Source organism: Dinoponera quadriceps, unplaced genomic scaffold, assembly GCF_001313825.1.
Source record: "Dinoponera quadriceps isolate SergipeBrazil2010 unplaced genomic scaffold, ASM131382v1 scaffold2420, whole genome shotgun sequence".
Taxonomy (NCBI): Eukaryota; Metazoa; Arthropoda; class Insecta; order Hymenoptera; family Formicidae; genus Dinoponera; species Dinoponera quadriceps.
In genome coordinates, this window is record NW_014556754.1 from 388,004 (window position 1) to 413,924 (window position 25,921).

At 49.6% G+C, this 25,921-nt stretch overlaps 1 protein-coding gene across 2 annotated transcripts in view; it reads left to right on the top strand.

Annotated features, from left to right (window-relative positions):
- LOC106748105 (unconventional myosin-XV) overlaps positions 1 to 25,869 on the top strand; it is a 38,688-nt gene extending 12,819 nt beyond the window's left edge. The window contains exons 3-29 of one of the 2 annotated variants that reach the window (XM_014626319.1): positions 1,124 to 1,212; positions 1,293 to 1,356; positions 1,447 to 1,556; positions 1,708 to 1,992; positions 2,074 to 2,251; positions 2,359 to 2,637; positions 2,811 to 4,308; positions 4,428 to 4,896; positions 4,968 to 5,170; positions 5,415 to 5,686; positions 5,833 to 6,009; positions 6,137 to 6,593; positions 6,826 to 7,622; positions 8,128 to 8,232; positions 8,533 to 9,014; positions 9,172 to 9,447; positions 9,536 to 9,747; positions 9,830 to 10,025; positions 10,163 to 11,144; positions 11,694 to 11,936; positions 21,837 to 22,213; positions 22,715 to 23,018; positions 23,220 to 23,800; positions 24,098 to 24,230; positions 24,314 to 24,518; positions 24,721 to 24,857; positions 24,939 to 25,869. In XM_014626319.1, the coding sequence (XP_014481805.1) occupies positions 1,124 to 1,212; positions 1,293 to 1,356; positions 1,447 to 1,556; positions 1,708 to 1,992; positions 2,074 to 2,251; positions 2,359 to 2,637; positions 2,811 to 4,308; positions 4,428 to 4,896; positions 4,968 to 5,170; positions 5,415 to 5,686; positions 5,833 to 6,009; positions 6,137 to 6,593; positions 6,826 to 7,622; positions 8,128 to 8,232; positions 8,533 to 9,014; positions 9,172 to 9,447; positions 9,536 to 9,747; positions 9,830 to 10,025; positions 10,163 to 11,144; positions 11,694 to 11,936; positions 21,837 to 22,213; positions 22,715 to 23,018; positions 23,220 to 23,800; positions 24,098 to 24,230; positions 24,314 to 24,518; positions 24,721 to 24,857; positions 24,939 to 25,163 (9,336 nt within the window). In that variant the 3' untranslated portion in view covers positions 25,164 to 25,869. The remainder of the gene's footprint in view (positions 1 to 1,123; positions 1,213 to 1,292; positions 1,357 to 1,446; positions 1,557 to 1,707; positions 1,993 to 2,073; positions 2,252 to 2,358; positions 2,638 to 2,810; positions 4,309 to 4,427; positions 4,897 to 4,967; positions 5,171 to 5,414; positions 5,687 to 5,832; positions 6,010 to 6,136; positions 6,594 to 6,825; positions 7,623 to 8,127; positions 8,233 to 8,532; positions 9,015 to 9,171; positions 9,448 to 9,535; positions 9,748 to 9,829; positions 10,026 to 10,162; positions 11,145 to 11,693; positions 11,937 to 21,836; positions 22,214 to 22,714; positions 23,019 to 23,219; positions 23,801 to 24,097; positions 24,231 to 24,313; positions 24,519 to 24,720; positions 24,858 to 24,938) is intronic. The other variant, XM_014626320.1, reaches the window with a different exon arrangement.
- The last annotated feature ends 52 nt before the right edge of the window (positions 25,870 to 25,921 follow it).

The following is a 25,921-nucleotide window of genomic DNA, read 5'->3' on the forward strand; positions in this document are numbered from 1 at the left end:
GGCAACCGCGTTATTATGCAACCGACACCCACCGCAGGCGATTTAGCAACGCGGGCTTCTCCTGCCTGCTTTGTGCTCCCCGCGTGTATTGTCGTGCACTAGTTGCAGCACTGCACTTCACCGGTGTCCCATTATAGATGACGGCGCACATTGGCGTAAAGCGCACCGGCTGCTCGCCGAATAATTCCCCCGAATAACGTTACGTTCACACTGATCTTGCAGAATTCACTCGGTGAATTTATCCTCGACCTCACGGGGAACTTAGATCGCAAGAGGACGCGTCACTGGCGCTGAAATGACATGGGTTTTTCCCCGAATAAAATTCTCGACGTAACGTCTCATAATGCGCGAAAATTCTCTCCTTAAGTAGAATTCAACCGGTGTTTTTCTTTCAAAAGCGACATATCCGCTTCCTCGACGAGCGACGATGCTTTTGAACGAAAAGGCTTCTTTAGTAACGATTTTAATCAATTAAGTTAATTGCAACGACACGAATGCATGAAGTTAAGATATAAATTTGGAAACGTATTCTCGCTTGATATTTGTAATTGCTTGTCGTAATCAAAATATCGTAAAATATCAATATTCTTCAGATTCGTGTGAATTCTTTTTTATGCAGCTCTGAAGATTCGAATTGTTTTCTCTTTCATGAGTAATAGTAAAATAAGGAAGAAGAATAGAATGAAGAGACGAGTGATAATAAAATAAATATTAATAGTAATAATAGTAATTTCTTTCGCCGATCCGCCGTGAACAACGTGTTATCACCGACGCCAATGGAATCGCAACTGCAAACGCAGACGGTCCGGTATCCGGTTAGGTCTCACGTGAGTGGCTCTCTCGCGTCTTATGTGAATTCGCACGAATCCTCCTTTTTTGTCGGACATTCTCCTCGCAGGCCATACCGAGGGAACGCGGCAAAAACGGATCGGAAATTTCGTCTCGAATGGAAAGTCACCGTTTCAAGCGTCTCCCGGTGACCCTTTTCCGATGTTAGAAATGTGTCAATGGAAAGTGTCGCCGGGCGTGAACGCGGGCTCACGAAAATTACACGATGCACATTACCGAGCGGTATCTTCGTGCGGAAAAGCAGCGAATAATTGGGTATAATTATGTGTTCAAGCCGCAAGTCTTCACTCTCACCAACCTGAACGGAGTAAAGCCCAGGCAGGACTTGGGTCAAAATGGTGTCGAGGATATGATTCAGTTGACGTGAGTCTCGTCATTACTACGTATTAAGTCGTGTAATTGTGGCGAATGTCTTCTCTAAGCGATCCGCACGAACATTTCAGGGATCTGAATGAGGCGTCGCTGTTGTGGAATTTGAAAATACGTTACGACAAGGAACTCATTTACGTACGTTTCCTTCGTGCGACAAATTATTCGTCAACGCTCCCCTCTCGTTAATAACCGATGTCTGGTAATTAGTTCCTAATAAATTTGCAGACGTACACGGGAAGCATCCTCGTCGCGGTGAATCCGTACAAAATGTTCGATATTTACGGACTGGACCAGGTGAAGCTTTACGAAGGACGGATCCTTGGAACACTTCCGCCGTTAGTACAACCACTTTCAAATCTCCAATCAGTGATATTTCACACAATTTGAGTAAACATCACGAGAGATCAGGTTGCGTTTGATCATTGCGAACCGTTTTCCACCCGAAACAAAGAGCTGCGTCGAGTCTCATCCGCAAATCTGTCGCAGGCATTTATTCGCTGTGGGCTCGTCCGCGTACAGTCAGGTGACAGCCGCCAACAATTCCAGTGCCAATCAGGTGGTGGTCATTTCCGGCGAGTCCGGCTCGGGGAAGACGGAGTCTACGAAACTAGTGATGCAATATCTCGCGGCGGTGAATCGCGCACCGAACAACCTCGTCACCGAGCAGATCCTGGAAGCGACGCCGCTCCTCGAGAGCTTCGGTAACGCTAAAACGCCGCGGAACGACAACAGCAGCCGGTTTGGAAAGTACTTGGAGGTGCACTTCAGAGAGTAAGTGACGTTAAAGCGGAAAAGCGAGCGTTCGTATCGCAATTACGCAGCCGCTCCGAATGACTTCTCTGTTCCCTTCAGCGGCGCGATCATAGGCGGTAGGATAACGCAATATCTGCTGGAAAAGAGTAGAATAGTAACTCAGGCATCGGAGGAGAGAAACTATCACGTGTTCTACGAACTTCTGGCTGGGCTCGACCAGCAACTCAGGGACAAATATGGTCTTCTTACCCCGGACAAGTATTTCTATTTAAACCAGGTGAGTGAGCGCGTCCTCGCCGTTCGGAAAGTCGAAGGGATAGGCTCGGGAAGGATAGAGACGGCCGGTCGCATCGGGCAATCATTGACAGGAAATTACCGTTTCAGGGTGGAAACTGCGAGATCGACGGTAAGAGCGACGTTCAGGACTTCAAGGCGCTCTTGTCGGCCATGCAGGTCCTGGGCTTCACGTCCGAGGAGCAGGACACGATCTTTAAAATCCTAGCCAGCGTATTGCACCTGGGGAACGTGTACTTTCACCGGAAGCAGATGAGGCACGGTCAGGAAGGAGTGGAGGTCGGTTCCGACGCTGAAATACGCTGGGCGGCGCACCTCCTTCAAGTGAATTCCGATGGCATCATCCGAGCGTTAACTACCAAGACGACGGTAAGTTTCCACCCGGCCGATGCAATTGTCTCGAGAAACGTCCTCGAGATCGTTAAGAGATGCGTCTTATCGTCAGACATCGTTCTCTCTCTCTCTCTCTTCAACGTTCGCGTACTTTACATTCTCGTTAAGTTAGCAGCGCGAGACGCAAATCCCTCCGCTTGTTACCGCAGGAGGCGAGGAACGAGCGAGTCTTTACGGCTCTGAACATCGACCAGGCTCTGGACGCGAGGGACGCCTTCGCGAAAGCCCTGTACAGCTCGCTCTTCTCGTGGCTGGTGGCGCGCGTCAACCACATCGTCTACAAGGGCACCAAGCAGACCGCGGCGATCTCGATCCTCGACATCTTCGGCTTCGAGAATTTCACGGAGAACAGCTTCGAGCAGCTGTGCATCAACTACGCGAACGAGAACCTGCAGTTCTACTTCAACAAGCACATCTTCAAGCTCGAGCAGCAGGAATACGCGAAGGAGAAGATCGACTGGACCACCATCAACTACACGGACAACCTGCCGGTGATCCACCTGATAGCGAAGAAGCCGGTGGGCATCCTCCACCTGTTGGACGACGAGAGCAACTTCCCCAAGGCGACGGACCTCTCCTTCCTGGAGAAATGCCACTACAATCACGCGCTCAGCGAGCTGTACTCGAGGCCCAGGATGAACTCGGCCGAGTTCGCGATCAGACATTACGCCGGGCAGGTTTGGTACAACGTGGAAGGCTTCCTGGACAAGAACAGGGACACCCTGAGGCCGGACGTGGTCGAGTTATTGATCAGCAGCAAGATCTCGATGGTCAGCAAGATGTTCCAACACGTGAGAACCACTCACGAGGCGAACAAAACGATGAACAAGCCGAACGGCAGATTCGTCACGATGAAGCCGAGGACGCCGACGGTCTCGGCTCGGTTTCACGACAGTCTTCAGCAGCTCTTGGACTCCATGTCCCAGTGCAACCCCTGGTTCGTCCGCTGCATCAAGCCGAACACCGAGAAGGCGCCGATGAAGTTCGACATGCCGTGCGTGCTCGAGCAGTTGAGGTACACGGGGATGCTGGAGACAATCCGCATCAGGAAGACCGGCTATCCGGTTCGCCTTCTCTTCGGACACTTCGTCGATCGCTACCGGTACCTCGTCTCGACGCATCTGCCGAGAGGTGCGCCGAACAAGGAGCTCTGCCGGATCATTCTGAGCAAAGCGGCGCCGAAAGAGGCGCAGTCGCAGTACCAGCTAGGACTCACCAGGGTGTTCCTGCGGGAATCGCTGGAGAGGGCTCTGGAATACAACAGAGCGTTGATTCTAGAGCGAGCGGCCATCACGGTGCAAAGGTACACGAGAGGCTTCTTGGCTCGGCGGAGATTCCTCAACATCTCCCGCAGCACCGTGCTGATACAAGCGGTGTATCGTGGTTACCGCGAGCGGAAGCAGTTCCGCGCGATGAAGAAGGCCGTTCTGATGGCGCAGAAACTCTACCGGGGTAAGAAGCAGCGGGAGAGATTCGAGGTGTTGAAGGAGGAGATGACGAAGAGAGCGGAGATCGAGCGAGCCAGCAAGGAGAGAGCGAAGGCGAAGCAGCAACGGGAGGAGCAAGAGAGAACGTCGCGAGCTGTCGCCGGTGTGAACCACTTGGAGATCCCCGCGGAGTTGGCCTTCATCTACAGCAAACTCGACGGTGCGTTCTCGTTGAACCTCCCCGAACTAACGAAATTCGACGAACCTCCTTCATGCACGGAAGGAAATCTGTGTTACTGACGGCCCGCCGTGTTATTCTAATTCCCTTGCAATTTCCAGATTGGCAGCCTACGCACACCGAACGAAATCTTCTGAAGGTCGTCGGCCAGGTCGTACCGATGAATTACGCTTACAATCTGCCGTCTGACATCGATCAGTATCAGTTCTCGAAGTTCACGAACATTTACTTCAAGAGCCATATCTTCGGGATGAAGCGGGAGCCGATCAAGACGCCGTTCCTAGCGAAGGCTCGCGACCAAGACTACACGGACTCCCTGATGATCTTCAAAATGATTCTGCGCTTCATGAACGAGAACAATCTCAGCGGTAAGCGGGAACAGGCGCTGGGCGACTACATCGTCAACAAAGGCATCGTGAACGAGAAGCTGAGGGACGAGATATTGTGCCAGTTGGCGAATCAGACCTGGAAGAATGAGAATGACGCGAACAAAGAACGAGGATGGCTGCTGCTGTCCAATTGCTTGTCGGCCTTCCAACCCAGCGTCACCCTCTTCAAGTATCTCCTCAAGTGAGTGTCCTCATTAGCCGGACGGATGCGTCATTACGAGACTATCTTTCATTGAAATCCCTCAATCACAGATACGTCTCCGATCACGCCTACGACGGCTACAAAGCCTACTGCCAACGCAAGCTGCTGCAAGGCGAGAGAACGGTGTACCGTGTGATGAATAATAATCAGCAAACGGTGCACCAAGTGCCCAGGAATTATCCACCGTGCGTTCTGGAGTGGCGGGCCAACCGGAATCGCGTTAATCTAGCGCTGAACGTTGGCTTCTACGACGGTAAGTTGTTCCCCGAATTCGCTAACAGTGGGAGCGCCGGCATGATCGAAGTAACGAGGAATTAAACGCAGAGAATTAAATCTTTACACATGGACAGCGATGTTTTTTTTAAACTGTAACTTAATATCTTATTCCTTAGTATCCAATTCCCTGTATTTAATCCCTTATTCCCTTCATTGTGTGCGAGCTGCAAGGGACGCCACGGCGAAAAGGCCCGTCGTAATCGGTGTCTTTCGTTTCGCAGGCGAGACGACCACCTGCGCGATTGATTCATGGACGACATGCGAAGAGTTGGCAAATCTCGCGATTCAGAATCACGGAGTGGAGAACAACGGCTGGACCATCACGCTTTGGAACCAGTTGGACGGTCCGGACGCAATTGTGACGGAAACCAATGGCTTCGATTACGTTCTCGACTTAATCTCCGAGATGGAATTGGCGCCGGCTTTCCCAGCCGCCAAGCACATGTTCTTGGAGCAACGCAAGAACAGTCTGCCGCCTATAAAGAAACGAGAAGTGAGGACATTTCAATATTGCCCTTAAATAATAATAGAAGTGCCTCGTGGAGCAATCAATTTAAGCTCGGAAATGTAGCAGGGAGGATATCATTGGCGTGAAACCGCATCCCCTGTTATCTTTGTATTAATAATGTCTTTCCTCAGCACGCCCAGGTAATTCGAGAGTTGGAACAGGAGATGGAAATCCCCGTCCTGAAGACCTTCCAGCCGCTGGAGAGGAAACCAGTGCCCAAAGTAGTTGACAAGCCTGTCGAGCCGGAAATTCAGACACCCAGGCGACCAATTGTTCCTCCGCCACAGCCACCCGTTGCAAAACCACCTGTATGCATCAGTCTTATTTATGATTATTTATGAAATTCGTCTCGCAAATAGAACCTAATTGAGCAAAGATCAGTGCGTTAACCTGACATTTAAGAAATTATTTCTCCGAAAATGTAATACTTTCCAGGTACGAAAGCAGTCGCACGAGGCCATTCTGGAGACCACAATGGAGACGGGTTTGTCGCGGAAATCCGCCTTGAACGACCGTTATTTCGAAAAGGAGAAGCAGCGGAGCCGAAGTTTGGACAACTTGCTGCAACCGGAAGTCGTACCCTCGCCGGTGAAGCTCGCTAACCTCGGACTGTCCTCGTCGAAGTTGAACGAGCGATATCACAGCCTGGAGAGGATCGGTGAGACCTCGGCGGTCAGCAACGTCGAGTACATGACGCGCAACGAGATCACGCAGGAGAGGAAGTACAGCAGGATCACGAGGACGACGGAGCCCAACATCGTGGAAGAGGAGGACCTCACCATCGACTTCGAGTATCCAGACATCCAGTCCGTCAGTCAAACCGGCAGGTCGGAGGACGACAAGAGTAGCTACATTAGGTCGCAGACCAGATTCATCAAGTCGCAATATCCCGGTAAGTAGAGAACGATATACATCGTCTTTGAAGGCTCCGCAAGGTCCCCGCTAGATTGTGACATACAATAAATACCAACGGCGGCGAACGAGTTTGTTTCATTACTTAACGCGCTCTTGCGCAACTGCACTCCCAGAATTTCCGCGGCAGTGAAAGTTTCACGGCGATTACGAAACGGCGATTTTTCCGTATTCAACCTCGCGCAGATCGATCATTTCTCCCCTGCTTTCAGGCAAACGGGCGCTGCCGGGAAGCCAGTCCAGTCGCGCGTACATCGAAAAGAGTGAATATGGTGTAAAATCATCGGCCATGTCCGATACAAGCGAGGCACCATCTTTGGCATCGCACGTGCGCCGCGTTCGAGTGCCCAGTCAGGCTTCCGACGTGGACCAGTTCCTGGACGAGCTTTTCATGCCGGTTCTGGACGGCAACCTTGACGAGCTGTCGGACGCTCGCAGTTTAGCCGCTTCGATAAAAGGCTCGCGTGACGCTAGACCATCTGGCGGTCAAACGGTGCTGGAGAATGTGCGAAAAATTCAGCTCCGGAGTGTCGAATCAGCCACCGTCGATGACTTCGTCGAGAGGATGATGACGGCCGACGGTGGTGCGGACATCAACGCGAGCGAATTGTCGAAAAGGATCAAAGGGGGCGGCAATATGGACATTCCCAATCAGAATGCGGCCTTCAACTTCAGTCCGATTGCGCAGAGCATGATGTCGCCGCCCATGATGATGCCGATGTTCAGCCCAGCCCAACAAGTCCCGTCGGCTCAGAGCACCAGCATGGGCATGGGCGCGGGCTTCATGCCCATCCCGATCTACAGCATGCAGGGTCTCAGCCTGCCGCAGTATCCCAGCTCTCCGCCGAACCAGAACAACGACATGATGGCGTACCAGCAGAACCTCCAACGGGCCTTCCTGCAGAGCGCGATGGCGCAAAATATCCAAATACAGCAGCAGCTCTTGGCGCAGAATCAGGCTCTGCAGCAGCTGCTGGTCCAGAGCCCGCAGAATTCCACACAGCAACCGGTGAGAAATTAATAAGAAGAGCGATATGAGAAATCTGTACAAAGTCTAATATCCTAGGTTTACGTAATCGACCAGCAGCAGATCGGTCTGCTTATCGTGTTTCGAGTCGATCCTCGGCCAAACTTGTTACATGGACAAAATTCGAGTCTCTCGGACACGCGACCCGTTGGACATTTTTCGGAATTCAACATCCCTCATGGAGACCTGATTTATTTGGATTGTTCAGCGAGGGGGGGGGNCGATACCGAAGCACGATAAGAAGATCAGAGGTGCTAACATTGCATGTCAAGGACGATCACGAAATGGTTCACCGCTGTCGTCGCGGCTCACATAGTCACGTTTCATGATCACGTAACTGTCATTAACTCGATGATCCGTAATTGACAAACCGAGGTCGGGTTAATGTCCGCGTTTAATTCAAGCTAACTCTTAACGGAAAGTATGGTTGTTCTGGACGATCCTATGGGTTTCTGAGCCGCGTCGCGGCACGGGTGTGTGTTTCCAGAGCACGGTGTTACCCGCTGGCCCCTCAAGCATGAATCTTGTTCCCCCAGCCCCCCCAATCGGTGCCCAAACGGGGCCCAATGATTCTATCGGACGCTACTCCAAGGTATCTACCGATTTTAACTAACCTCTACGCTCTCTCTCTCTCTCTCTCTCTCTATCGTGGCTTCTCAACGACTACAGAAGTATCGTGTACATATCGGCTAGCTGAATCCGAGGGAGAAAGATGTTCAGTGTTAGGGCCAACCGGGAAACAGACAATATCTCATTCGCCGGATCATCATAGCCCTTCCCAGTAAAACGTTCTGATCTATCGAGTCGACCCGCGCGCAAATATCGCTGCAAACGACCATTGGTCGAGAGTCATTGGTTGAACGGAGGCTTCATCCGATCTTTCTTCGATCAGGTCTCATTTAGAGAACCCGACGACGGTGAATTGTGGTCCACGGAGAAACGGGGCACGCCATTGCAGTCGACGCCGATAAGCCAACGGCAGGAAACAATGACGGTGAAGGCACAAATTCACAGGTCGCAGAGCCCGCTCAGAAAGAATTCCGAGGCCAGCCGGAAGACAAGCGTCGATTACACACGGAAGATCAGTGTGGATCGGAAGACGACGACGGACAGGAAAGCGTCCTCGGGGCAAACGGAAGTGAAGAGGACCGGCTCGAGCAAGAGCAACGTGCAGAGCAACTTCACCAACGTGCTCAGCGAGCTGAAGAACAGGAAGAGCAGCGTGGACAGCAATTTCTCGGGTTCGAGCAACAACAAGGGCGTCCCACCACCCCCACCGATGCCCCCGCCTTTAGAATCCCATGATCCCTCAGAGTCCAGGCCGTTCCTCGATCCGTACGGAAGAGCGAAGACCGTGCGCATTGGAAAATGGAGGTGAATTCAGGCTCCGGCTTAATCAGTAACGTAAACTTCACGGCGATCTCGACGATTAGTTCGACACTTTGAATTCACTAGACCTACCTAGAAACCTAACCTATCGAATTTCTCACAGCTGAGCCTTAATTTTTTTATCTGTTTCAATGTTGCTTAGGTGGCCGCCGCCCAGCGACTCCAATGAGAATCAAGGGCAGGACAGTTTCATAGAATTCAAAATGCGTCAGCAACAGCAACAGCGGAAGATAACGCCGCAATATCAGGAGTACGATCAGGGCGAAGGTGAGCCAGCGACGGAAGGCGGCGTGGAGTGGGAGGAATTCGAGATCGAGAACATCGTTACGAACGATGTCGCTCATCCACCAGCCAGCAATGCGGCCAAACACGAAAACGGATACAAAGAGGAAGGGGAAAAGAAGAAGAAGAAATCGAAGTAATTGACGTCGGACTTTTACCCGCGCGATATTTGTGTAATTTCTCGAAGAGGGCGAGCTGATTCGAATAGCTGAATTTCTTCGCAGATCGGCTTTGGACGTAGGCGCGCAGAGACCGTCGCCGGGGAGTATAGGCAAGTTGAAGCTCAGCTCGGAGATGAGGCAGAGATTGGAGAAGGTAACGGCGAATCATAGCGTGCGATCAACGAAGACGGCTGAGAAGCCTGCTCTCCCGCGAGAAGACGGGAAGGTTAAACGCTTGGAGGACAATAGGAAGCTCTTGTTGGAACAGCAATTGGGTAATCAGCTTGTCCGAATTCTCTCAAACGGCAAAATAATGTGAAACATACGAATATCAAAGGAAAGCGAATGTTTTTCAAGGTGGTAGATGGGACGATTACGCTTCCACTGTCGACGACACCCAAAGCGTCACTTCCAAGGGCACGACCGACATGATGACACAAGCTCAGGTTGTGAGGACACAAATCGAGAGAATGGAGCGGCCTGTACCGCCCCCACCGCCCGTCACCCCGCCACAACCCCCGAGTCCAAGGGGTGGCAGTGTTTACAGCAACAGGTAATGACGTAATCTCGGATTAAATTGCGTTGGGAGTCCAACGAAGCTTCCTCCCTTATCAGAGACGGATTCTGCACGAAACATTTCGCTTATTGGCGCTACGTGTTATAACGTGAAAATAATTCGTTCGTTCGCAGCCAGTCCAGCGTGCCTCAGCCGCGTTCACCACCGGCGCCGATCGAGCCGAAAAGCCGCGACTCCTTCCGCACGTCCCCCGACTCCGAGTCCTTCGACCACTTCCCGAAAAGCCAAATGTTCAGCCAAAGCCGCGACATCTTCGCCTCGCAGCAGCATTTGCGCGACAATCACGATTACCGGGGCGACTTCGAGAAGACTCGCGGCCAAGACGGCAAATCCAAGGACTTCTACGGGAAGGACAGCACCGACCTGGCGAGTTCGACGCGCGACCGTAACTCCGACTTCGACTCTCGTCGCGACCTCAATTCCGAGATCTACGACTCCAAGTACGCGTTCGACGGCTCGAACGGTAAACGCGATCCCTTCAGCATGACCCGAGACGTGTCTCCCAAGTCGCGGGACAGCTTCGGGATGCCGTCGCCGCGAGACTTCGGCGTCGTGCCGAACACGAGGGAATCCTTCACAGTCGCCCGACAGAGCTTCAAGAAGCTGGACCGCGAAGTGGACAGACGATCGAGCGTCGCTTCGACCCATCGTACCGACAAAATGGAGAGGATCGAGATCGAAGAGTGGCCGGAATTCCTCAAGCCTGTATTACCACCGGCCGATAAGCCGGAGATCGAGAAGGTGCAGGAAGTGGTGAACACCAAGCTCTACCCGCAAGCCTCGAACGCGCATTTCACCTACAACCGAGTCACGTGGACGTTGAGAGTCAAGAAAGAGGTGTTCGCGCCCAATGAAACGTTGAACAGCCCGTTGGCGTTGCATCTGGTGTTCTGCCAAGTGGCGTACGACGTGTTGGCGACCTCCAGCATAAGGATCACCAAGGAGGACCGGCAGAACATGCTGAAGATGTTAGATAACTATGGTGTCACGTTGGACAATCTCCAAAGTACGCAGCACAAGATCACGATCAAGAAGAACATCGTGGACATGGCGAAGCAATGGCCGCTGTACTTCGCCAGGATATTTCCCGTGTCGGTAAGTTACCTTTGTGTCTTCCTTAACCTTAGAGAGGTCGCGTGTATGACAAGCGCCCTCAGTTTTAAATTGATGCAATTCAATGAGAAGAAATCTTTAAAACTTCAAAAAGTAATAGTATTTTTCGCAACGCTTAATGTAGATGTTAAAATAATAATATTACCAGGTTGAGTTAATTGGAGGAGTTATATATTAATTTAAAATGAAAGCTAAACCCGATATCTTAAGATTCTCCGCATGTGTAGACCGGGAAAATATCCCGGACGTACGCTAACATACATTTACGCGTTGTATCCTCGTGCAAAACACATCAGTATTGACAATATTAGTATTTAACGGCCGAATGATCCGTGCTTTGCTCGTAAAGACCGTTGAATTCTTAGTTCGGTTAGACCGAATAAGGAGTAGCCTTTTCTTATTTTCGTAACAACGCTTGTTTATGTGAAAATAAGAATGATAGAAATTAGAATTCAAGATCTCGCTTGAAACGGGCAAGAGGAGTCTTTAACTGAAACGCACTGAGACGTTCTAAATCGAATCCCTTTACAGGTCGGCCCGCAACACCCGGAAACCCAGCACGTGGCGGTGTCGCATCACGGGCTCCGGCTGATCAAGCGCACGCCAAACGGAGACTTGATCATCCTGGAAACTCTGCCGCTGGAGGACATCGTCTCCGTGAATTCTTCCAGGTCGGGCGTGTGCGTGCTGCAGGTCGCGTCGGGGGTCAGGCTGCCTTTGCACACGAATCGCGCCCCGCAACTGGCGGAGATGATCGGCCGGTACATCAGACTGGTGAGTGAACATCGTCGACAACCTCCGACGAAGGTGGTCGAACTGGGCGCACTCGCCCGCGACCAATTAGCGATCGGCGCGGGAATTATAACGGCACGACGGTATCTCATAACCCGCGGAAGGCAACCTCAGGCAACGCCTGGTGTAAATTACGTTTCCAGTGAGTGGTCATATGTGCTGGCCAATGCCTTACACTTCGTCTCTTTTTCCTCTCCCTTTATCTTCTCCCCTTTTCCGCCGCCCGGTGAACGTCGGAATTAGCGATCCATCACCGGAGAGCCGCGCTCGGTACCCTCCATTCCCGCGTACTTCATCGTCCCCGGGAGAGATTACGCCGCGTCAACTCCCCGCGGTAACGCGGATTTTCCGTCTCGAGCTTTCCATCGAACGCCTTCTTCCCCCTCCTCCCTCTCCAGTAATCTCCCCGTTGTCGTGCTTTTTATGAAGAAAGCGATTTCGGACACACTCTATCGATCCTTGCGATTCCAACACCCCGTCACCATTCTGAAGCACACACACACACACACAGAAGAGCCGTGCTTGGAGGAAACGTTCCTCCTCTCTTATCCCGGGGACCTTGATCGCACCTATTCCAGATGAATTATTACGGCCGCGGAACACCGGAGTTTTTTGCACCAGTGAGAGAGAGAGAGAGAAAGGGAAAGATGGGCGAGAGAGGGAGAGAGAAATCCGTCTCGAACCGTCTTGTGCAAGCGGAGAGATCGGATGGATTTCTCATAACACGCGCTGCGCACGTCCAACAGATGCACCTGCATGCATCGTCGCCGCACGCGATTCGAGGAGCGGATTGTTCAGCGTGACGGACGTTCGCCCGTCCGTCGGATATATCGATGGCCGGGCGCAAAAGAGTTGTTACCGGCAACGCTGTTTTTTTTTCTCTCTCTCTCTCTCTCTGAAACGCACGGTCATTAGAGATTTCACCTTGATGGCGCGGATCAAGCGCACCTATGACGATGCTAATTTTTTTTCCCGGAGGGGGGAGGGGGAAGAGAGAGAGAGTCGGACGTGAGATCAATAGCACAGATCAAAATACTTGGGCAATTCAAGCGACGCAACTGCCGTCGAAGCGAATCATCCACGCGTGTTCGTCTCGATAACGTTGCTGGTGATCGCTGTGACGAGGCGTTCGGGCATGTGCCAATAATCGCAAACGCAATCGGCGTCATTGAATAACGAGGATCATCGAAAACCGGTGGTTTTCCGCACGATCGTTCCGCATTGAATCTCCGACTCGCCATTTTTACTTTCACGTCGCGACGATTGAGCGGGCGAGCCGCACCACGCGTTCACTGTATCTCCTATATTGGGATTATATTTGATTAGGGTAATAATTATCACTCGAGGTCGGTGTACGTAATTGATTGAGCACGGGTACATTGATAAAGCACGCAGGTAATCTCGAATTCCATCGGGAGGATTACGTAATAGTGAGAAAAACGCGGTTACGTGATCGCGAGTGCGCGCCGGGCTCCTCGGGTGACGGTAAAAACATGAACAAATGTCCCTATGTAGCACCTATAGTCTACGGAATGATGTCAAAGGATCGGAACGGAGGTGTGCAACGCAATACCACGCACTGTGCCTCGCCGTTCCGCGAGGGTCTATCGTAAAAATGCCGCGATTCAGTATTCATGAGAACGTTACGTCGCACGAAGGAGTCATCGCCGAAGCGAAAATACCAAATGCCAGCCGTATAAAACCGATTTAATTAGTCGCACAGCTCTTCAACCGCCTGTCACATATGTCCTCCGGAAGAAGTTTCCGCGTTGAAGAGAAGAACGTAACACTCGGCTATTTTCTAATATCATTCATCTTATTTCTCTCATTCGTTTTAGAATCATATATCTCGCTGTCTTCGTCATATTTTTATTATTTTTAATCATTTAACTGTCTAGTTTAACGGATACATCCTTCATGTAGGATATCTTCAAGGCATACGAAAATCGGCACGCTATTTGAACGTTATTTGATACCTAAAAGTTGAAATCCCGATGAGAATGATAGTTTTATTTGACAGTTGAGTTTGTATAAAGAATGTTTTGAACTGTCAATAATCGGCGATATTCTGTTTTGCCGCGTGCGGTTCGTCGCACAAAGAACGACACGACGAAAGGGAAGTAAAGTGAGAAGTATATGGATTTCTTTCGAGTGATTCCGAGTTCAAGTAACTCGCATTTACCGTAGACGGCACCTCCTCGCATCAACACGAACACCGGAAGCGGTTTGAATTGCTAATGCGAGACTGCCGGTGTTCATTATCTCTTTCTACCACGTTGGCCCAAATTCCCTTCATCTTCACGCCCTTCGTTCTTCCGTACTTCACAACTTTTCAGAAGGAAAAACGTACAATCCCCCAAATGCTTCGTGCGAACTTTTATTTCGTACAAAGTCGTCATTTGGGACTTCTTAAAAGCTGAATAAGCACTCGACAAACGACAGGAACTACATACTACGATTATAGAAAGCGCGTTTCGTAATATATTTCCCCGGTTTTATGTGAGCCATTCTGCAAGGTAAGCGTTTCTATCCCGTATTAATAGTTCACTTGGTAGAAATATAAATCCCATGAAAACCTATTCCGCACACCTATTTGGTAGACATTGTTAGTTTATTGTATACATTATTTCTCAAATAAGGAAGTTACTTTTTATAGAATGAAAATGGCAATTTTTCCCGGGGAAGAAATCGATTTTAATTGGATGTTAGAAATCGCGATAATAATTATGGTCCTTAGATAATGGAAAGAAGATAAACGGCGATGTGGCTTCTAATTAAACATCTGTCTTGGAATACGAATATCAAAACTTTTTCTTTAACTTTCTTATATGAAGAATTTCTCATAGAAATTCTTTCCACGAGAAAAAATTCACGAGAACAAAAATAAAGTAAAATTTCCTCAACAGTTTTTAGCGTATGTAAATAATCCACACTACCTTTAACTTTCTCATGTCAAACGTATTATTTCGTGCGTGAGAAGATCATATATTAGGTCAAAAGAGAAGGTAAAAATGAAAAAAACTCGAGTTATATAAGGTCACACGAGCTGACAAAACACGAATTGAAATACAATGTTATTGTTTTATTTTCATCGAGTCGACCTTCGAATCAAGTGTCTCAAGAGTAAAGTATACCTTTCATTAACACAACGTTGTGTTGCAAGCGCGCGAAAAACACGATGACAACTGAAATTTTATGGCTCTTACATTCCCACAGGTGATACCTCGGTGACAAAAATTGCGGAACGAAAGAGCATAGAAATGGAAAATGTCAAAGAAAAAGAGAGAGAGAGAGAGAAAGAGAATTTTCCCGCATTCACTATCGTTCGACCGGTCTTTCTAAAAGCGGGCAAAAATTTCTCTGGCAGTCCGGATCGCGGAAAATATTTCATTCTTCGAACCGGTACGAGAAAAATGTGGCTTTGCCGAAGCGGGCGGTGGAAAAAGCGTGAGGCGAGAAAGTATCACTGATGTGAAAACGGAAATCGCCTCAAGTTTCTCGGCGATCGTGAATGGAATGTTCCGAAAAATCGAATCGCTTCGAAATTCACGAAGGCAACGATATTTTCTCAACGATTTTTCGCCTATGTAAATAATCACAAACGCTCTCGAAACAATGGAAATTATATGTTTATACGCGTGCCGGCTGGCGTACTGTAAAATTAAGGGCAACGGATTTTAAGGGTCTCCCGCAGGTAACGAGCCGTTTCCGTTAGCGGCAGGTGCGTCGCCTGTACAGCCGTGTGAACTCCGAAACTCGCTTCCGTGCGCCGAGCCTTCTAAAAAGAAAAAAAAAAAAAAAAGAAAAGGGAAAGAACGAAAACTGCAAACGACGTTGCATCTCTGAACTTTTCCGTGGTCGCTCTTTAATAGACGGGGGAACGCAGGAAAATTGAAACCGTACGATGCGCACGACGGGCGTGGGATTGAGGATTTTGCACAGACCGCTCTCATCGAGCCGTGAATCACAATAATCTAGCGTAATGAGCTATCGCTTCCGACTCTTTCCTCCCCTTTCCGGTTCCGATTTCTATTTCATTGCTGTGCTCGCGGCGTGTATTGTCCCGTGGATTTTCTGCCGCGCGTAGAACCGCCACGGTAGAACCGTGCTTCTCCACGTACGGATACTTCCTCTTCACTGACTCGAAGAGATTAGATTTCCACACTGCAAACCAGCGGAAAAATGAATCTTTCGTACGATCATACGACTTTGAAAATATACGGGTGCGTGTGTAAAACCGTTTGATTTTTCGTTCGAATTAAATTTAACGTTTATACATTCGCGAAGTTAATTAGGGAGATGCTTGACGTTGAATATTAAAGAAAGCCGAAAGAAATCCAGATAAAAACAGGTCCCATGAATCTGGGACAGCCTTCTGCATTCGTGGGCAACTGTTTTCACTCGATCGCTACGTTTTTAATTTCGACCTAATCCGCCGAAAGCGGCAAAATCGCCGTACAGAGAGAGAGAGAGAGAGAGAGAGAGAGAGAGAGAGAGGAAAATTACCTTTGGTACCACGTCTCGCCGGTCCCCCGTCTTCCCGTTGAACTGAGAAGAGTATTCTTGCGGTAACGCTTCTCGACATGCATCTCATTGGACATTCCAGAACGTACGTTCCGATCGAACAAGATCGAGCGGCACGGAGAGCATCCTCTTCACCGGTAAGAGCGGCGCGCAGCGCATGATTTTCCGTGCTAGCGTATGCCACGCATACCACCGAGGAACACCGATGGTGGGGTCCGACCCAGATATCCGTCTTCCGAAGGCATCAGCTAACAGAATACAGCCGGTAGGGAACGACGGTGCCTATCAGAAGCCTTGCGGCCGCCGCTCTTCAGTTCATCGACTGCCGCCGCGCCGTGCGGTGCCGCGACACTCGCGCCGTCCCTTCCGGTGTCTACCCTCGAAAAGGGCTTACATCTAGCCGAGAGACCAGTCGATTTCAATTTCTCCGTGAAGAGAAGAGCCGAATCAATATTCAGCTCTTCCGCGAAGAGCAGAGTCCCGCAACGGGGGAGTCCGATAACGTCGCCAGGCCGGAAGCTAAATCTGCTTTTCGAGAAGAAACGCCAGCGGAAGCGAAATCGAGGAAAAGGTGGTGGTTGTGGGAAACTCCCGTGTCCTCCCGTCTACGCCAATGTAGCAGCTTCAGTAAATTCGAAGAGATTTATGAAGGAAGCTATGGAGTTTGATTCTTTGACCCTGAAGCTAAGAAGAGGGTAACAGCGAGAATGTGTTAAACGTATCTTCTTTGAATGTCTGAAGAAAATCGCCGGCGAACATTTTGACAGTTGGAAGACGAAAAATTCAGGTCCGTTTGCTTCTTTGGAAATCTCCGAAGTGTGACATCTTTCTTTCTTCTTGGAGAAGCGTGGGTCGTTATTAAATGGATTTTTCGGCTAAGTGGCGAAGTGGCGAATCGTCATTGGTGGGGAGGAATCCTGACAATCGTGCTGTTTACGAATTCGTGAGGAAACACAACACGTCGTGGAGTAATTCTCGACGTGGCGTCGTGCAACCGTACAGCTATATAGTCAGGCAAGGTTAATATAATGATAATGGCGGCCTATCGTTAATTTTTAAGGCTCTCCGCCTCGTATGTATGGCTAATCAACAGCCATTATTCTCCCACAGACGAGATCGATATCTGCCTTTCACGCTCCGTGTAAAAACGGCGATGTGTACTACGCAACGATGAACGGAACGCGATGGCGTTGGTTGCACGATCGTTAACGATCTTGCGCGAGTAAGGTCGAAAGGGTTCGCACTTACGTAAGCAAAATCATGATCAATCCTCCGTTGTTCTCGCCCTTCCCGCCTACGTGATTAGCGTAGATCAACTATCGTAGGTCTCGCAGATCGGCCAACGGTGAATCTACGGTCTCGATCTCGTTATCATCCGGCGAGCGCTTCCCGCTAATTAATAATTAATCCGAATTAATTTCCACGCACGTACGGCGGAGATTTGCGAAGAGCGAGGTGTAAGAGCGAGAGAAGAAGAAGGTGCGTGGCTGTATCGTCACGTGACGATCGCAGCGGCAACGTTTCTAAGAAAGCATGATGGCTTTCTCGCTCGCCGTGATAGGGGAGAGTTTGTTGGTGCGAGGTAATTATAATTAAAAGTGCATTGTTCGGCTGATCCCACGAGAAGTCTTCTTCGTGTCGTTTCTCACGGCGTCCCGCGGAAGGGTCCTTCTTCCGCGATCTACATCCTTCGGAAGATCCGAGTGAAATTACAATTGTTCGGAATTAGTTAGGTTCCTGTCTCGCATGCGGATCTTGCCAGATGAATGACAAACACGCACGAAACGAAGGTACGGGTACACCGATAGCCGGGTTTCCGCGCCTCGATGCGGCGCGTATCGACGACGGGACGTTGAAGTTTCCCGTTAGCGAAATCGCCGGAAGATATATGTAGCTTCCGAAGCGAGACGACCTCCGCTCCTTCCGAAGGGGGGAATTAACACATGCCTTCCATTAAGAGTCCCCAAATACCGCACAGCTCTATCGCCATGGAGAGAGAAGTGTCCGATACGGAAGGCGTGTTCTCCAGGAGGCTCGTCAGCAACTGGGCCGAGCTGCCGACGACGCTGAGACGCCGGCAGAAACACCGGCCGGACATTCTGAACCAATTCACCGACTATTCCGAGTCGTCGGAGAACGAGCTTCACAGTTTCGAGCCGAAGGCTTTCAGCAACGTGCAGAGGATCGTGCGCCGTTCCGAGTTCCTGCGAAAGTGGGAGTCCGGCGATCACATCCGGAAGGACGCGGCGATGAAGGATCGCAGATCGACGCCCGAGAGCCTCTACAGCCACCTGGACGACGATTATCGGAAGCACTACGTGAATCAAGACTCGAAGTTGGGTTATCGCAAGAAGAGCCACTTCATAAGCAGGCAAGAAGCGAAGAGTTTCTCCGACGAGGACCGCAAGACCAACTCCCCCGACAGTCTCCTGATGAAGTCGTCCGAGTCCGAGCTGAGCAGCGACGAGTACGGGCACACCGACGACTCCGGGGCGTTCCTGGAGCAGGCTTCTCACTTGGAGAGAACACCGAAAGCCGAGAGGAACAGCTTCGTCAAGTTCTTCGCGAAGGACAGGAATAAGAAGAAGGTGGAGAACGATCACTTGGACGTGAACAAGAATATCAGACAAGGCACGGAGCTGTTCAGGAAGGAATCGTTCAGCCAGCAGAAGTTCGACTACGAGAATATTCCCAGGATAGACGTGTCCAGGCTGGAGCAGAAGTCCTTCTTGAACCCGATCATACGAGCGAGTCAACGCCAGCTGAGCATCGAGCAGCTCAGAATGGAGGAGGGCTGCGAGTTGAGAAGTTGCAAGATTACGACAGCCTCGAAGAGCGCTCGAGAGAAGAAGCCGAAGGACGAGGAGCCGAAGACGAACGACATGATTCAAGAGTTCTATGACGGGGAACAGATTATCATGCGGGCTAACGGTGAACGCAAGATGGCGAAGATGGAGACCATCACCGAGGAAAATGCGGACGGAAGCAAACTGAGCGTCCGGGAAATTCTGAAGAGGTTCGAGGAGCTCAGAACGCAAAACGAGATGCAGGCGGAAGACAAGACGAACGACAAGACGCTAAACACTATACAGGAGACCTTGAAGAAGCTAGACGAGAAAGTTAAGAGCTACCAGGTCACGATTTCATTTGTCACGCGTTTATTATTATTATTATTATTATTATTAATGCTATCATTATTAGCGGATGTAGGAATACCAGCATTTTCAAGAATCCGAGATAAATGTAAATCAAACAAACAGATTGCGCTAAATGGACCGCGAATATCTCGTGCCGTAATTGATAGACCCGGATACACCGAGATACCGGTGAGAATATTTAATAAGTCGGGCGATTTGATCGATCGGATTTTCACTATTGCAAAATTAACTTCTCGCCGCAATTAGCCGCCGAGATCATTTGAATTTCTAATAGACTCCTCTCTAACAAGGACGCCTCAAAATTTATATGTTGTTTATAAGTGGAACGACTACTAGCGAATTGCCAATTTCAATGTGTCAACTTTGAATTGGTGAACATTGAAAGTCGCGTGTAAGGCGCTGAATTATTAATCGACTCGATCGATCACCGAGTCGAAAGCAAAACAATTTTTTCGCGACACAGCCTTCCAGCCGCGTAAACAGCTCGTATCCGCCGATATAAGCGTCTCCTCGCGAACGATCCCGTCCATTTGCAACAATTCGCACTTCTTTACATCACAGTTTACTTCCACACGGTCTTCTTTGCGTCACGCCTCGATAATAGCCGCGGAAATCGCTAGACCGTTGCGCGCTTGTTATCTGTCGCAATATGGCGACGTGGACGCGCAGCAACCGCATCCACATCTTACGTCGCGTCTCGATGCATTAACGATTATGTGGGTCAGGGTCGACATCTGCCTGTCCTGCTCGCGCATTCTGCTCTCCTCGGCCGATTCCACGGCATCGGCGCTCGCGGCGCAAACGCATACCGCGTCTTATCTAACGGAATGACGGATTAACTCTCGCGTGGAAATAGGATATCCGCGAGAAATGAGATAACCGCCAAATTCCGCGGCCATTGATCTTTTCCCGGGGAAAAGTGCCGCGATCATCAAACGCCGGCGCGTCTCGCGTCGTTCCATTTCACGTTCATCGTACCGAAGATGTCAGACGCGCGAAAGAAAGATATATTTAATTATCGTGAAGTAAATCGTAAGTCAATCGAGCATAATTTACCGGGTTTTTTCTTACCCACGAGAACGGAGGAGAGATTATCTCGCGTACGGAGCCGCAGGCTTCCCAGGCGGATCGACTTTTGCTATTAATAACTACAGGATGTAATCACCTACTTTGATTAAAAATCGTGACGATCGGCGAAGAGAGAGAGAGAGAGAGAGAGAAATGTCTGATCGAGGAGACGAGACACTCCTCTTCCCACTTCTTTCGCTGAAACGTCGATATCCGGCCACCATGACGGCGGGAGCGCGTCGAGAAATCGCACGTAGCGCGGAAGCCGCCGCTAATTTACGCGAGATGCGCTTTCTTCCTTTTCGCTTCTTTACCGCTAAAGCCGGAGAAAAAAGCCCGAACACTCGATGGTCGTATTGTGCCGCATTCCTGTATCAAGTCGCAGGCGGAGGAAAACCCGTTTTCTCGCGTGCCGCGGGATCGATGCGTCGGTGCCGCGCGATAGCGTCGGGGAAAAGGAGGAAATGCAAGCGGCACATACGGAAATAGAGAAACAGAGAAGCCGCGCGGGAAATGGATTCGCCCACCGGCTCGTAAACAAGACCACTTATCACGATACTCGCGCTGCACGGGCTGTGCGAAAGGATGAATTTGCGCCCTATCCGCAGATCTCTCAAAGGGAAAGTCGCAATAAGTTTCTGCAATTTTATATTTTACACATATATTTTATACATACGTACATCAAAATCATAAGCATTTCTTATGTAACGTGAACCTGAAGGACATTAACTTGCCGTCGGCGATATTAAATTTAGCGGTCAATCCGGGTTGTTGAGGGGAATGCATTGTTCCGGGCTGCATAAAAAATCTCGTATATTTGTGAAATCTTTAATAACAAGTTTTTACACAATTCGTTGAAGTCGAATTGCATTTTACTTATCCCTTAGAAATTGAAATCGGAGCAGGAAACACGGGACAAATTTTTTAAGTGAAATATTCATAATTGTTGACGTCACGTATCGATCATTCTAGAATTCACAATTAAAATATTGATTCGGTCTTTAACGGCCCCCCCCGACGGAGGATTAATATGTATATATTATCAAGTGTCTTATTATTGAGCGAATCACTTGACGAGAGACTTTTTTTCAAATTAATTCCATTAAATTCGAATCACCTGTCTGACTTACAGATCGACCAGAAGCCGCTCCAGAAGGTTAACCATCACGAAAATCACGTGTCCCAAATCACGAAGAGCATTCAGTCGCAGGCGAATCACGCCTCCGCGAACCACATCCAGCCTCACAACCATTCTAATCACATTATTTCCGAGCACGAGAACCACGTGCCGCTCGGTCGCGTGCCTAACCATGTGTCAGCTGTCAATCAGGCGAACCATCAGAAAAACCAACAAAACCAGCGACTCAGCCCGAGCCAGGAATGGCGGCAGCAGGATGACAACGTCAGGCTGCAGGAGGACGGCATTTACGAGACCGGAACGGTGGTCAACGATGGCAAACACTCCCTGTTGCAGTACGCCATGTTGAACTTCCGTCAAAGCACGGAAAAGTAAGTAAACGTGTCCGGAATAGTAATACAACGTCTTTCTTTAAATAATAATAATGTCGTTTACCGCGAAACAATTCGTTCGGGCGAAGGAGAAACGCCTGGATAGAATTAAAATCCGTGTGCCGTCCTTATAAAAGCTCGCTTATGAGAGATATCGAACGCGCATTGTATAATTTGCGAAATTAAAGATCCCTAAAATGCCGAGCCCGAATAAAGTCGCTCCTTTCTAAATTCCGGTTGGTATCGGGAGCACGAACTTGTCGATTACATGGAAATTAATTCGGAGCAACTATTGGAGCTGTTACGTAAGCGGGGCGTATTGGGAAAGCATAAGCGGCCCGTGCGAGATACCGATCGGTCGGTGTGTGTGTGTAACCTGGTGGTGTCCTTTTCCTCCATCGTTCCTTCGTTTCGTGTTCACGTGTGGGGAACGACAGTCGACTTGTCACTCGCGATGCAGGTGAACGGCAAGATTAACGGATATTTTTACGCATCCGACAGATTCGAGATGCTGAAGACCGCGGACGGGTCGATCAGCGGCTCTCTCAAAGTGATCGAGTCGTTGAAGAGCAAGAAGAAGACGAAGAAAGGCAAAGGCCAGCAAGATGGCACCGAGTGGACGTGGAAGGAGCAGGTGGACCTTGTCAAGTATTCCACCGTTCCCATCGAGCAAAGTCTACTCAGGCTGGACGCGGACTTGAGCGCCTTGGCTGCGGAATGCTTCCTGTGTCTGATGAGATACATGGGGGACCAGCCGTTGCCGCCTGAAACCAGCGAAGTCAAGTGTGTCTACACTATTCTCATGGTAAGACCGTGTCCATAATGGAAAGCAGAAAGACATATCGTTTTCTTCTCCCCGAGCGTACTCGATGTCTCTTCCTGCGAACCTCGCAATTCCGTTCCGCGGTTGCTATTGCTAACACAGTTGCGCGTCACTTCGACGCCTTTAACGGAGAGCCCGGCCTCCCGATGTGCTCTGTAAAACCGTATCTTCGCGTATTCGCAGCACTGTCACAAGTACGAACAGCTGCGCGACGAGGTCTACTGCCAATTGATGAAGCAGACCACCAATAACAAGAGCCCGAATCCGGAGAGCTGCCAGCGGGGCTGGCGGATCTTCAGCATCGTCGCGGCCTATTTCACCTGCAGCGAGGGCCTCAGGCCCTACCTGACGAAATACCTGGAGACGGCGGCGTACGACAAGCGTCGGGCGTATCACGGCACCGCGACGGTCTGCCTGCAGAATCTCAGGAAGACCGTGAAATACGGCGGGCGTAAGAACGTGCCCAGCGTCGAGGAGATCATGGCGATCAGCGCGGGCAGGAACGCGAAGAGGCAGATTTATCGGCTGCCCGGCGGCACCGAGAGAGTCATTAACACGAAATGCACGACCGTCGTGCAGGACGTCATCGAGGAGATGTGCAACGTCATCTCCGTGAGAAATCCCCATGAGATGGATGAGTTCTCGTTATACTGCATCGTCGACGGTGACGCGTTCACCATGCCGTTAGCCAGAGACGAGTACGTCCTGGACGTCACCACGGAGCTTCACAAAAATCACCAAGTGTTCTATTTGATATTTTGCAGGTACGGCGAGCTTTACGGTATTTCCCCGCCGCTGTGAGCTTCAGACGGTTACATATACCCCTCTTCGAGTCTTAAGCGCATTTCTTTTAAGCGGATCGTATATTCCAAGCAGATATGCATGAGATTCTCTCGCGAACATTTTTTTCTTCTTACATTCACATGAAACCTTATCTTTGCCGAGTGACAAAATTACTACGGTAGAGATGTGTTTAATATGATCGGTCGAAGTTATAACGTTTACGCGCAACGTTCTGGAAAATGACGTTTCTGAAAGAAAAACAAACAAAATCTCTTCAGGTCGGTTTGGTATTATCCTTTGCGATTGGATGCAGCGTTGTACATAGAAGTTGTATTCAACCAAATTGCTCCCGATTACTTAGAAGGACTTCTCCTAGTCCTGCCTGGAGAACACTTACCTCAGGAAGTAATCGTAAGTACTAACACCTGCCTAAGAGAGTTTCACTGAAGTGACGAGTGATAAACGATCCATTAATGTCGGAGCTTGTCTTGTAGTATGACATGGCGCAAATCGCGGCGTTACTCCATAGAGCAGCTGACATGGCGCACGAGCCTGCGACAAAAGAGATTAAATACTTATTGCCGAAACCGGCGCTCAGCCTGAGAGAACCCAGGCCGCAACAGTGGTCCAACATGGTTCAACAAGCTTGGAGCAATGTTCAACATTCTCCGGCGGCTGCTTGCAAGGCGCAAGTGCTCGGTGAGTTGAACGATCTCTTGAATCGATGCCACCGTCTTCCCCCGAAAAACTTTTATCCCGCTGAATCGGCTTTTAATTGAATTGTTTACTCAGCTAAATAAGGTGACGTCGAATGACATCGTGTTGGCTGGGAATTCAGAACGATCGTAACTTCTTCGAAATTGGGGAAAACCGATCGATAAACGTTTCTTCCTCTGTTTAGAAATATTGTCGAAGTGGCCGCTTTTCGGCTCGAGTTTCTTCGCGGTGAAGAGGGTGCCCGAAGGCAAGGAGAAAGGCGCTGATCACATCCTGGCTCTCAATCGACACGGTGTGCACTTCATAGACCTGATAACGCATGTGAGTAGCTCGCTTGAATTCTTCCCTGTGTTGCGTGTGGAATGTTCACACCGTTAAATAATAACAAACAATAAATTCCAGGAGACGCTGTACCATTACCCCTATTCCGAGGTAATCTCCACGAGGAAAGTCAAGTCGGAGGAGGGCACGCTTTATCTCGACATGAAGTGCGGCAATCTGATGCAGCAGCGTATCACCAGATTGCAGACGGAGCAGGCCCACGAGATCTCCCGTCTGATCAGGCAGTACATAACTATGGAGCAAAGGACGTCCAACGCTCAAGGTGCCGGCATCGGCCTGAGATAAGCTTCTTTGTCCTTCCTTCACGGTCGATGCCTGCCTCGGGTCGATCGATTCGCAGGGTCGTGACTACGAGATTAAGTCCGCCAAGGCCAAATGTTAATGTCGAAAAGGACACTGTGGAAATCTGCCCAATGGCTTTTACATTAAGTACCGGTCTCAACGTGGACTGTGTAGAAGGTACCAACTTTAATGTTTATACTACGTAGGGTACTTCTTAGGGTACCAGGTAGAGCATGGTTCGCTTCAGCATGCTGACCCGAAATCCAACAGACGTCGCGATCGGCACTGCCAATCCGTTGTCAAAGATATTAGTGGGACTCGTTGGAAGGAAGGAAGGATTGTGGAAAAACGAATGCTCAAATATCTAAACCGTCCATATTGATCATAACGTAAAACGATGGACTTGTATAGCATTTATTTATATTAGAGGTTTCATAAAAAAAACATACACATACGCTACTCACACACACACACACACACACATACACACATACGTCAGAACAGAGAGATTACATCCATCGTGGCGGTGTAACGTTTAATATTAACACACGTCTGATGAGTGTTAAGCAGAAGACTAACCACGTAGCGATTAAATGTTATCATCAGATAATTATTAATAATAATTGTACGTATGCATATAGAAGTACGATGTGAACGAAGATCTTAACTTTATATTGAAATTTGTACGTGTAAAAAGACGTTTTCATTATATTCTGACTTTTACCTCTCTCTCTCGTTGTCTCCCGGCTACCACAGGTCTG